General features: G+C 39.9%; 1 protein-coding gene across 1 annotated transcript in view; it reads right to left on the bottom strand.

The window, feature by feature from the left end:
* The window catches only part of LOC146797941 (F-box only protein 2-like), a 131692-nt gene that overhangs the window by 28170 nt on the left and 89420 nt on the right, over positions 1-14102 (bottom strand). Inside the window, exon 5 of the mRNA XM_085625150.1 lies at positions 8446-8584. Coding sequence (XP_085481276.1) covers positions 8446-8584 — 139 coding nt within the window. The remainder of the gene's footprint in view (positions 1-8445; positions 8585-14102) is intronic.

Below are 14102 nucleotides of genomic sequence, written 5' to 3' on the forward strand. Positions count from 1 at the left end.
GTCCTATCTAAATGGCTATAAAAATAACCCAAGGGGTGCACACCCACATCGTTCTCCCCCAAGACCAGTGATGCTGCTCTAAGTAGGACGGTTGCAACATGTTGGGGGTGTCCAAAATGTATAATCACACAGTCCCCCTTACATGTTTTCTTTGCATTGCCAATCCAAGAGACCCGTCTGGTAGACAGTATTTGATCAGAAAATTTGTAGGGAATCCACAGTTTTTATTTGGCCAAGCGACTGATTTCCGTTTGAGTGAGTCATGTGGTTCCTCTCGGAAATTAGGTGCTACGGGGTCTAAGGGTGAAACATTTGAAAGGACAATGACATAAGGTTCACAGTCTGGCAGAAGATTAGTATGATATGGTTTTCTCGCAAGGGCAGTAGACCTCGCGCTACTAGGTGGGGCTGCTTTGGTCTGGAATGTACTGCCAACTTTTCGCGATATCTCCCTGAATTTAGGGGAACTTACCCCCTCTATTACGGCCGACTGTGCAGGGTGACCAGGTTGTACCAGTATCTCTGGCGATTTTATAATCTGTTCCTTATTAATCTTGGCTAAAAGACCACCCAACCTGGATACCTCAACAGATAACAAATTAATTTTATCTACAAGTGGTTTGATCATAAGTTCTAAATTTGCCTCAAACAGCTTGGCAATATGACCCAAGAGAATAGAGTTCACATCATCGTTAATAGTCAGGGTCTCATTGTGAACCGCAGTACTTCTCTGACCTTGTTCCAACATTGGCTTATGGTGTGCAGTCCCCCATATGTTCTGAATTTTCCTACATTTTCTAACAGCTCTCTTAACAGGAGAGTGAAGTAATACAGATTTACTAGGGTTCTCCAATAAAGCTTGGCTTGGTGCATCATGATCTGAAGGTAAAGTTACTGAATTCTCCAAATAGGAGGATTCAATACTAGGAGGTTCCGCCATAATAGGACCACTACCAACATCTGTGGGTGAAGGCAAGATTTCTAAGAGAGGCTCCTTTCCTAGTGATTTTCTTCTTTCATTATTAATCTTGCTCACCATTTAAACCAGGTAGTTATCCATGGTTGCTTTATTTTTTGCCATATTATGCTAGAAGTAACGTATTTATCGACCACAGGAAAATGGTAGGGGTAACTGGTGATGCTAGCTAGCAATAGTGGCCCAACACACGGCTAGTAAAGCACAAGAGAATATTTAGAATTTACCAGCCTCACATATACTCCTAAAAGCAATAAAATAAACAAACATTATCACAATTTAAACTAGGGTATGCAACATGGATATTTAGTTGACGCAACCAATATATAAAACCAATATTTATCTACCAAAGTCGTTATACAAGGGCTTGCTGTTTGATTGTCTCCGCAAGGCTTAGGGGGGTGGCCCGACCCGACCTCTTCCGACCCCCTAACGGCCACACAACGGCCCGCCCTTTGCCCGGGCTTAGCCCGGCGCCGCCCACGCGTGTCCCGCGACGCGGAGGGAGCCTCTCCTTTTTCTGCGCCTCCGGGCGCGAAGGTAGGCGGAAGTCAGGTGATGGCGCTGAGCACGCTGGGAGCTGTAGTCTCCCCCAACTGCGGCCGGTGATTTCCGTCGGCGGCAGAGGAGACCAACAGCGTAGGCGTCGCAGGTGCAACTCACGGAGCCCAGGTAGGTAGGTGCAGCTCTCTGTCCCTGCTCGCAAATGCCCCCGCTCCACCGAGGGAGCCTCTCCTTTTTCTGCGCCTCCGGGCGCGAAGGTAGGTGGAAGTCAGGTGATGGCGCTGAGCACGCTGGGAGCTGTAGTCTCCCCCAACTGCGGCCGGTGATTTCCGTCGGCGGCAGAGGAGACCAACAGCGTAGGCGTCCCAAGTGCAACTCACGGTGCCCAGGTAGGTAGGTGCAGCTCTCTGTCCCTGCTCGCAAATGCCCCCGCTCCACCGAGGGAGCCTCTCCTTTTTCTGCGCCTCCGGGCGCGAAGGTAGGCGGAAGTCAGGTGATGGCGCTGAGCACGCTGGGAGCTGTAGTCTCCCCCAACTGCGGCCGGTGATTTCCGTCGGCGGCAGAGGAGACCAACAGCGTAGGCGTCCCAGGTGCAACTCACGGAGCCCAGGTAGGTAGGTGCAGCTCTCTGTCCCTGCTCGCAAATGCCCCCAACTTTAAATACCAGAATGCCATCCATCATCTACACTGCAAAAGGTGGGGCATGCCTGCTGCCGTGCTGTGCATCCGGACCTCAATGCCGCTGTTGTCATGGACTTCCCTTATGGTCTGGAGACTACAGAAGCCAAGAAAAAGGCAACCAGAATTTCTCTGCATGTTCTGCCTCAAGCGCAGCCGGACCAAAGAAGTCACGTCCCTGTCTCCCACTGCTGAATAAATCTGCCATGTGACCCCGAACGGCGTAGAACAGCAGCAGAAATGTAAAACAGCGCTCCACACAAAGTCAACACACATCTGTGTTTGAAAGGCTAAGAGACCGTGTCTTGCCTTAGAAAGCGTACTGAAATCTGGCACAAGTACAGCCAAAAACTCTTTAGTAAGATAACAGTTTGAACTGACGTTCAGGTCTCCCATTGTGGGTAATCACCTGCATAACTAAATAAGAGTATTCACACCTGAATCACTTCTTTCCTGAGAGTCCCCACAGTAACACACACATTTCAATGGATTGGTACTGAAGCCATAGTACTGGGTCCCGGTTGTCGGGCGGCACATTGCTCGCCTTGTGTAGTCTGAATGCAGGAGCTCTACCATTGGTTGCAACCCAGAGCACTGGAAAGACCCTGTACTGGAACCAGATTCCTGTGTGTAGTATATTTCTTCATATAGTTAAAGTATTTCTCTTTTTACAAAAGCATTGGTCTGGCAGCAAATTATTGTGTCTCTTGGTTGACTGCTGAGTTTGGAGATGCTGCCACCCCCGGTGAGCAGCCAAAATATCGAAACTAAAATATCTACCTACACAAATATCGAGTTTTAAATATCGAAGGGACAGAATATCGATGTCAATAATATCTATGGACAGAATATCGATCCTAAGGTAAGTATTTTAATATCGATGTCAGTAATATCGTAGTTAGTAATATCGAAATCAAATATATCGTTTTTACTAATATTGATGTTACTAATATCGATATTTATATTATTGTTATGTATTTTATTATGTATTTAATATGTATGTGTTATATGTTTTTAGTTAAGTGTTCTACTGGTTTTAACATATATGTATACAATTTTTATATGTTAACAATGGTTTTTTAAGTCAATTTTCTGTTTTTGTACCGTAGCGGGTTGTGGGTTTATAGGGGAATAGGGTGGGAAGTAATTTAATTATATGGAATTAATTATAAATTTTTAGGAATTATAAATTAATTTTAATTATTTTTTGCGTTTAAGTTCTGTAGTTCTGTAGCGGGTTGTGGGTTTATAGGGGAATAGGGTGGGAAGTAATTTAATTATATGGAATTAATTATACATTTTTAGGAATTATAAATTGATTTTAATACATTTTTGCGTTTAAGTTCCGTAGCGGGTTGTGGGTTTATAGGGGAATAGGGTGGGAAGTAATTTAATTGTAATTAATTAATAATTTATTTTCTTTTATTGGTATTGATAATTATATTATTGTTAATTAAGTATTAATTGGTAATTAATTTTTATTAATTGGCAATTAGTTTTAATTAGTTGATTAATTGATAATTATGTTAAGTGTATTATTTTATTAGTGGAGTGTGTCGTGCGTTTATAGGGGAATAGTGTTGGAAGTAATTGAAATCTAATTAAGTAATTATTAAATTAGTTGTTGGGTATTGATAATTAATTAATTGGACAATAATTAATTAATTATTAAATATTTTAAATTATAATATTTTGGTTATGAAAAATAATTAATTGTTGATTAATCATTAATTGTGAATTAAATATAATTAAATATTATGCATTGATATTTCTAATTAATATATTAATAAGTAATTATTAATTGGTAAGTAATGTGTGGCGTATGAAAAATATTTAATAGTTCAATATTTTTTAATTGGTAATTAATGTTTCATAATTATTATTTTGCGGTATATATTTTTTTAAATGGTTAATTATATTTAATTGGTATTTACTTTTTAATAATTCATCTGTTTTTGGTTATGAAAAATATTTTATCGTTTAATATTTATTATTTGGTAATTAATATTTATTAATTATTATTTATTGGTATTTATTATTAATGTATTGTTAATTAATTATTCTTTGGTAGTTATGTTTGTAATAATTATTTATTGGTATTTGTAAATAATTTTAAGTTATTTAATAATTAAATCACTAATTATTTTAAATAATTATTTTATTTATAACTATGTTATTTTTAACTTCTACGCTATCCAACACTTTCCCTACTGTTGCACCCTCTGGAGTTGGAATAGTAAATGTTATCCCTACGCTATCCAACACTTTCCGTACTGTTGCATTCTCTGGAGTTGGAATAGTAATTTTTACCCCTACGCTATCCAACACTTTCCCTACTGTTGCACTCTCTGGAGTGGGAATAGTAATTTTTACCCCTACGCTATCCAACACTTTCCCTTCTGTTGCACTCTTTGGAGTTGGAATAGTAATTTTTACCCCTTCGCTATCCAACACTTTCCCTACTGTTGCACTCTGTGGCGTTGGAATAGTAATTTTTACCCCTACACTATCCAACACTTTCCCTACTGTTGCACTCTCTGGAGTTGGAATAGTAATTTGTACCCCTACGCTATCCAACACTTTCCCTACTGTTGCACTCTCTGGAGTTGGAATAGTAATTTGTACCCCTACGCTATCCAACACTTTCCCTACTGTTGCACTCTCTGGAGTGGGAATAGTAATTTTTACCCCTACGCTATCCAACACTTTCCCTACTGTTGCACTCTCTGGAGTTGGAATAGTAATTTTTACCCTTACGCTATCCAACACTTTCCCTACTGTTGCACTCTCTGGAGTGGGAATAGTAATTTTTACCCCTACGCTATCCAACACTTTCCCTACTGTTGCACTCTGTGGAGTTGGAATAGTAATTTTTACCCCTATGCTATCCAACACTTTCCCTACTGTTGCACTCTCTGGAGTGGGAATAGTAATTTTTACCCCTATGCTATCCAACACTTTCCCTACTGTTGCACTCTGTGGAGTTGGAATAGTAATTTTTACCCCTACGCTATCCAACACTTTCCCTACTGTTGCACTCTCTGGAGTGGGAATAGTAATTTTTACCCCTACGCTATCCAACACTTTCCCTACTGTTGCACTCTCTGGAGTGGGAATAGTAATTTTTACCGCTACGCTATCCAACACTTTCCCTACTGTTGCACTCTCTGGAGTTGGAATAGTAATTTTTACCCCTCTGCTATTCAACACTTTCCCTACTGTTGCACTCTCTGGAGTGGGAATAGTAATTTTGAGCTCTACGCTATCCAACAACTTTCCCTATTGTTACACTCCCTGGAGTGGAAATAGTAATTTTTAGCTCTACGCTATCCAACATTTTCTTTACTGTTTTTTTTGGAGCTGGAGTAGTAGTTTTATTCTCTCTGATATTTAATATTTTTTGTATTATTTTAGCTAATGTAATATGTAATTAATTTTAACAATATTCAAATTAAATGTAATTTTTTAAATGTGTTATATATAATTATTTAATTTTTATTCATGTTATTGTTTTATGTGTATGATGTATTTGTAATTTATAATAATTTTTAACACGTTATAAGTTATTAAAACAATTATTAACATTTATTATTAAGTAAGTATATATATTATATATTATATGTATATGTTTAATTAATGTTTTATTACATTATATATATTAATTATTAATTTTAAACATTATAACATATATTTAATTATGTTTATTTTATTTATAAGTATTATTTGGTTTATTTTACATTGCACTCTGTGGAGTTGGAATAGTAATTTTTACCCCTATGCTATCCAACACTTTCCCTACTGTTGCACTCTCTGGAGTGGGAATAGTAATTTTTACCCCTACGCTATCCAACACTTTCCCTACTGTTGCACTCTGTGGAGTTGGAATAGTAATTTTTACCCCTACGCTATCCAACACTTTCCCTACTGTTGCACTCTCTGGAGTGGGAATAGTAATTTTTACCCCTACGCTATCCAACACTTTCCCTACTGTTGCACTCTCTGGAGTTGGAATAGTAATTTTTACCCTTACGCTATCCAACACTTTCCCTACTGTTGCACTCTCTGGAGTGGGAATAGTAATTTTTACCCCTACGCTATCCAACACTTTCCCTACTGTTGCACTCTGTGGAGTTGGAATAGTAATTTTTACCCCTATGCTATCCAACACTTTCCCTACTGTTGCACTCTCTGGAGTGGGAATAGTAATTTTTACCCCTACGCTATCCAACACTTTCCCTACTGTTGCACTCTGTGGGGTTGGAATAGTAATTTTTACCCCTACGCTATCCAACACTTTCCCTACTGTTGCACTCTCTGGAGTGGGAATAGTAATTTTTACCCCTACGCTATCCAACACTTTCCCTACTGTTGCACTCTCTGGAGTGGGAATAGTAATTTTTACCCCTACGCTATCCAACACTTTCCCTACTGTTGCACTCTCTGGAGTTGGAATAGTAATTGTTACCCCTCTGCTATTCAACACTTTCCCTACTGTTGCACTCTCTGGAGTGGGAATAGTAATTTTGAGCACTACGCTATCCAACAACTTTCCCTATTGTTACACTCCCTGGAGTGGAAATAGTAATTTTTAGCTCTACGCTATCCAACATTTTCTTTACTGTTTTTTTTGGAGCTGGAGTAGTAGTTTTATTCTCTCTGATATTTAATATTTTTTGTATTATTTTAGCTAATGTAATATGTAATTAATTTTAACAATATTCAAATTAAATGTAATTTTTTAAATGTGTTATATATAATTATTTAATTTTTATTCATGTTATTGTTTTATGTGTATGATGTATTTGTAATTTATAATAATTTTTAACACGTTATAAGTTATTAAAACAATTATTAACATTTATTATTAAGTAAGTATATATATTATATATTATATGTATATGTTTAATTAATGTTTTATTATATATATTAATTATTAATTTTAAACATTATAACATATATTTAATTATGTTTATTTTATTTATAAGTATTATTTGGTTTATTTTACTTTTTTTTTTTTAACTAAAAAATACTTTATATTTTTAATAACGATATTTTTGACATTCTATATTTTATTTTCGATATTTTTGTACTTACCATGTTGTAGATAGGATCTCGATATTCTTGTCATCGATATTTTTGTGTCGATATTTTTGTAGGTCGATTTTCTGTCCGTCGATATTCTGTCAGACATTCGCCACCCCCATTATCTCTGTGAGAAAGCTTTACATTTTCACCCTTGGTACAGCTAGAGTCAGGTGTGGAAGGCGTGTATTTGGCCCAGTTTGTGGACCCCTAGAGGGATGGACCACATGCAAACGAACCAACCACTGCAGTTGTGATGCAGTAGCCCCTGTCTGCTCTATGGCCCCCATATTAGAATGATACCCCATTTATGAAATTGCACAATGAGTGGCCCCTCGAAACAGATTCGATGATGGAGCCCTGCATACATTTACCACGCATGCCTTTATATTGCAGTCTCTACCCCGACTGCGACGTGATAATGCATTCCATTACCACGCAAGTCTTTACAATGACTTGCCTTAGGGGGCTCTGGACTTAGGAATAGTTTAATTCACTATTCTAAATGCAGTCAATGCAACAGTAGGGAAGGCATTGGACTTAAATTTCAACACCATTCCAACAACGCGCCCCTAATGCAAATCGCAGTAACGACCTGTGTGGTAAAGGAATGCGTGGTAGCTTCATAGTCAGGGTAGTGACTGTATTGTAAAGGCAGATCATTGTCGTAACTGCAAGGTAAAGGATGTGCCCCTCTAAAAAGCAACTTAGCTGGTGACACTGAGAGTCTTGGTGATGCCACATGTAATTATCGCAGCCATTCCCACTCCCTCTTCCCCCACTTTAACTAACCTCTGAAAAATCCATTATCCCCACCCATCTCCAGAAATCACTCTACTTGGTAACTCGGGCCTACCCATAAATACGTTTTTAAAGGAATACTGACAGTCTTTATAATCCCAACCCTAAACCTGAACATCTTAGTTGACAATACTAGGAATAACTATTGTAACCTCCATACTAATATAGGCTAACTAGAAGGAATCGAGTCATAATCATATTAAACACTCCACTGCACAGTCAGTTAATCTGGCCTTACTGACAGCTGTTATTGGATTCTCCTCCCAGCAGTGACCCCTCCCCGATTAACTGGAAATGGGACCTGTAAGAGAATCAGGTCACAGGTAATACAATTACTTTATATTAATGGAAATCAGTAACCCTATGACCATGCCTCCCCCTCATGGCCCCCTGGTCATCTGTACCTGGTGAAATTTCCCATCATTATGTTGAGGAATGCTGTTGGGTGCCTCTTTATACTCCGCTATTATCACTGTTCCATCGGAGGCTAGCAGCGTCACTAAAATTTCATACACGCATCCACAATCGGGGCGTCCACCGTACCTTAATGGAGAAAAACAAATACTGTTTGTAACAAACAATTTGTGTGAGGTATACTAAAAGAACATCACTGGTCTGAAAAAGTAGCACGTAGCAAAGCCAAGATGAGAAGCAAATTGAAAGGCAGCAAGTCTGTGGATGGTTGAGACGGCAGGTCTGTGGGTAGTTGGGTTTGGGGGAGCAACCTGACTTGGAGAAATCATCAAACATAATCTGGTCAGGGCAGGACATGAGGAAGACAGATGTGTGTGCAAAGAGGAATAATCATTTTATCAACATGCTTGGCCCTCCTCCCTACCAGTAGGCATTTAGGTATTCTTGAAGAGCAGGTCTGCATACAGTGGTGAGGAAGTGACCAATCATATAGCCCCATAGATGTTCTCTCCTTTTCAGAGTCTGATTGGGGGGCCTCTGGACATATAGGGGCCACCCAGGCCTCAACCATGGTGGTTGAGGTAACTTGTCACTGGTGTCCTGAGGTCTGTAACATGATGGCTATACAAACTCAGCCAAGTACTTGCAAACTCAGCTAAGTACAAACCTTTCCACACTTCAATCTCAGGGTGAGAAGGTCAGCAATCACAGGCTTCTCAGGGAAGTAGTGTGGAGCACAAGAGTTCAGAACTCATTAACTTATTGTCCAGGCAGGCACTTATATTTTATGTAAAAGAAACTTTTAAAATCACAGCAAAACGAAATACCACAGTTGTTGTAACCTAAATCATTGAGTTGCTTCAATCCCTTTCTGGTCCTTCAGCCCTGCTATGATTTGTTTCCCTTGACTACGGTCCCCAACGCACTAAGAGCAGAGGCACTGATTAGGCGCAGGTGCAGATTATATTAAATACTCTCATTTGTTAACTTCGTATCTCAGTTCAAATCTTTTACCCCTTGCTTTTACTCGGTAAAATAATCTCCTTCGCATGTTAGTGTCTTGTCCTAGATGTAGGCTACACCCTGCATTTACCTGCTGGCAGTCCTAGTAGTGTCATGGGGAAGAATGCATTCCCCTCCTTGTGGTGATGCCTCTGCTTCTGCGGGCCGTTGCGACAGTCCTGTACCACAATAGGGATGAAGGGATGCAGTAGGTGGGTCAGGCCTACTAGGAAGCACTCATCTTTAGAAGTGGTGGTCTTAGGAGCTGGTTACAGACAGGTACTCATACTCAGCAGTTGCAGCCTCGGACCTGAATCACCCATAGTGTGCCTTTGTCATTTCTGCTTCGATGGCAACATATCTTTGTTTCCTGATGTCAGTAGTGGCAGCATCTGTCTTAAGAGCCCAGGGCAGACTACCAGGCTACCCAGTTGTACTTGTTCTTACAAAGTCTTAGTGCAGCTGACACAGGTAAACAGAGAGCACAGACCCCTCATGTCTTCGTTTTTTGTGCCAGTTAGATTTCTCTAGGTGCTTTTTAAGTCAGGAACATGCTGGACACCTCCTCTTGGACAGTCTCGCCTCCTGCAGGGCCAGGTATACTCCTTCCGACTTTCAGGAGGTAGGCAGGCAGCCTTGAAGGAACTTCAGGCAGACCCCAAAACCATGAGGCTCAATCAGGGAGCTTCGAGTCCGCATGACATGGTCTACACTGAGGAAGGTAAACCTCTGCTGCATACCATTTCAATTTAGAATCAAAGGGGTAGAGCTCAATTTATGGGTAAGCACAATATCTCTGTAAACAACAGGTGCAAGGAAATTTTACCCAAAATAAAGGAAACTCCTCCCAGGAGCAAGAGGGAATACAGATGCAAAGATTACTGTGTCACGGCCTTCTCATGATTGGTGTCAACTCCCAGGTGGTGGAAGGAATAACTGGTAATGGGGCTCAGAGTCAATATGTTAGCAACAGCAATACCATTAGTTGTAGGGGATGTGCGAGGTCTATAAGCATCTTACTCTGCTCCTAATATGTGAACCACCTCTAGAGTACGTGTCCTTAATTAATGTGCGTTGCATCCATGACAGAGACTTTAACACAGCCACAATCAGAGGAAAAAAGACCCTACTTTCAGTCTCACATTGAAGCCAACAACTTTGTAAAAAGAACTTGTAATGTAGCTTATTAACAGTGGGCTGCAAGTCTGGATGTATTAAGAAGCTACACGCGGTGATCTTCAAGTCGTCTTTATTGAGATATTGTACACACACCACTAACATCAGCAGCCTCCCAATCTCCAACTGATTTTCCTTAGAACATCACACTGTAGAAACCGTGAGCATTCCTGGCATGAGCTGCTGAGCATACTTAAAGAAACAAACACCTACATGTGACTACAACACATCCCCCTTACCCAACAATGCAAGGAAGAAAGCAAGTTAAAACAAGATAAAAATATACAATGAGAAAATTGCTACACACACTATAAGGCAGCACTAAATAATCACTTAATGGTAAAAGAAGACTGGACACACAACACAAGAACAATTGATTTCACACAGGGACTCCAAAATGCCTGAAAATAGCACCAATTCATGACAATCCTTGAAGCGTTCAGGAGTACTCCTGGGTCTACTAGGAGTATTCCTCCTGAGAGAATCATGAGACAAACTTGTTCTATACTCATGCAACCTCAATCCTGATGGAACTGCATCCTCTATCTCATTTGACAACCTGTTGCCACTGTACTTCACTAACCGGGACATGATCCGCTTTTTTCCCCAGTGTGAACTGTCACCACATTCCTTCTAATGGAAGTAATGACAAAAGGACCTATAAATGCAGTCACTCCTTTTCTCTCACACAGTGAATTCTTCGCTAAAACCAACTCTTCTTCACACCATTTTTTATTCTTCACAGATTTCTTCATATCTGCGTTTATACTTCTGCTGATATGACTTGATTCTAGCATCCACCTCCTCTTTGTCCAAATTGAGAGTCACTTTCATTGGCAAACATTCAGGATTCAATTTGGACGTGGCTACTCTACCCCTCAAGAGCTCAAAAGGGGATCTTTGTGTTACACAATTGAGGGTAGTGTGATATGCCCACCACTTGTCTCTGAGGATTTCCTTAAGAGGAGTTCTTGTTCCTATGGCTCTCTACACACAAGCTTTTACCACTCTATTCATACATTCCGCGAGACCACTGGCCTGAGGCACATATAGAGCTGCCCTATGATGCGTGACCCCAAAATCTCTGTAAAACTCCTGCATTTCTCGTGAGGTGAACTGCACCCCATTGTCAGTGACTAAAAACTTGGGTACACCCTTACTTGCAAATTCATCTCTGTGAAATTCTAAAACCACCTTAGCGTTTACTGTGCTAATGCACCTTGTGGATACCCATTTTGAAGTGTAGTCTACTAGTAACAACACACATCTCTCATTTTGCTGCAATAACTCGAATGGGCCCATTATATCCAGACTTAACTCGGTCCCCTGCTCACCTGGGACAACCATAGGTGAAAGGAGGGCAGAATTATAGAATGCAGATTTATCATTCGAGGCACACTGATAACACTCCTTAACCACCTCCTCCACTGGTCGATTCAGGCCTTCTCACCAATACCTCTCACAAACACGAGCTCATACTCCTGGGAGGAACAACTCTCTTTCTTATTGACCAAAATGGCTTCAAATCGGAATCCATACCTTTGTAATCAGGCCAGCCCTTAAAAACATAATTCACGACCACGGGAAACAATGTAGCTTCCTCTTTTCCTTTCTCCCACTCCTCTTTTGTAGTGGTAGGCTCCTTGAACTCCACTCACACCAGCTAACACAGTAGCAACATCACATTGCCTTCCACTGGTAACCATGATAAACAGTCAGCTGCTTTATTTGCTACACCAGGAAGATACTACATCTGAAAATTAAATTCTTCCAAACCTTCACTCCAACGCTTGAGTCTTGGCCTAACCTCTCACTCTGGCTGTATGGAAATATGTGCACTAAGGGGAAATGATCTGTCCTTACTAAAAAGGGAATAACCCACAAATAAATACTAAGGCCTCCTTCTCAATACACAAATAGAATTATCCTGCTTTCTTTAGTGCTCTGGAAGCAAACACAACTACCTTCTCTTCACCCCCATCCAATTGTGTAAGAACAGTGCCTAACCCTTTAAGGTTGACAATGCACAAAAGAGAAGCAGTTGCACACCATGATTTTTCGTTTGTCATATTTCTCAATTTATTCCTGTTTGCGTGCAGACCGGGTAACGCGCCTCGCCTCCTTTCACGTGCGTAAATTCAAAAACAGTTTGCAGCAACACTGTGCTGCAACCCCAATCGCACAGCTTTAATGAGTCAACTTGCAACTTTTTCGTTTTCATCATGTTTATTCCATGTTTTTCCAATTAATCCAATTTAACTTTCTTAATCACAATGACGCTGTCAATTGGCCCATTTGCTTCACATGAGGCAGTTGTGCCAATCCAGGCCTCTAACCACATCACGTATGGACTCTACTACATATTTACAGCTTAAAATCTCATTCCCAATGCATTTCGGGCTATTTTTATGCCCTTCGTCAGGGGAAGCTGTTTGAATCTAAAAATAATATAGAAAGCCATGTTAATCTTCTGTATTTCAACGGTATCATGTTTTTACTTGAATATATTCAGCCATGGTACAATCAATACTGTAAACTTAACACTACCCAATTTCCACTAAATGGTTTCTAGAATAAAAAGACAAAATAATGTCAAATTAAAAACAAAATAAAATAAAAAATCCCTCAGTGTTTTCATGGTATGATAACTGCGCAAGAGTTTACCGCAAGCGGAGACCTCCCCCACTCCATCCTCGATGCTCAACCTGCCATTCTACCCGCATTGCTAAATAAATGCTCAACTTGCCTAGTGTTCTCAACGTTAACCTTGTGCTCAAATGAACTCTAACCCCTGCTACAAACTAAATTTAATTACAAAATAACAACGTGACCTCTCTCAATTCCGTTTCTGGTTAAAAAAGGGGGTTACCTGCTTGTAGTTCAAAAATCGTTCTAACTGCTCAGTGCTCTCCTTTTTTGATGTCTGCCATTGAACCAAGACTTCTACTGAATGCACAATTTAAACATTGCCTCGCTACTAATTCAACCAATAGCGTTGATTCAATCTAATTGGATTACTTACAACTGAACATTACGAGATCTAATTCGCCCTAGACTTCAACCCCATGTTCCTCCCTCATAACCTCCATGACTACATCCCCCCACAAGTCTTAACAACGGAAACAACCATATTATAAAATTAAAACATACAATAAAAACTGAAATAGTGAAAACTGAATCATGTTGCCAACCCTTCTGTCTTTTATAATGATGTGTCAGCACATTGTATAACCCACCCGATCTTAAAGTACGTTCATTTGTACCAATGCAATAAATGAAAACATTATGCATATTTATTTGGCTCAATTTTACGAGTGTTCATATAATGTCTCCATTAAACTCGATGCTTGTTGAAACACAAGAAAACAGTCCATAGATCCGTATTTTTATCTCCATTTCCAATCATTGAGACAGTGTTCTTCGTCAAGATATTACGTGATCAGTTTGTCTTGCTCCTGTTTGTCAATTG

This window comes from Triturus cristatus, chromosome 9 (genome assembly GCF_964204655.1).
Source record: "Triturus cristatus chromosome 9, aTriCri1.1, whole genome shotgun sequence".
NCBI lineage: Eukaryota > Metazoa > Chordata > Amphibia > Caudata > Salamandridae > Triturus > Triturus cristatus.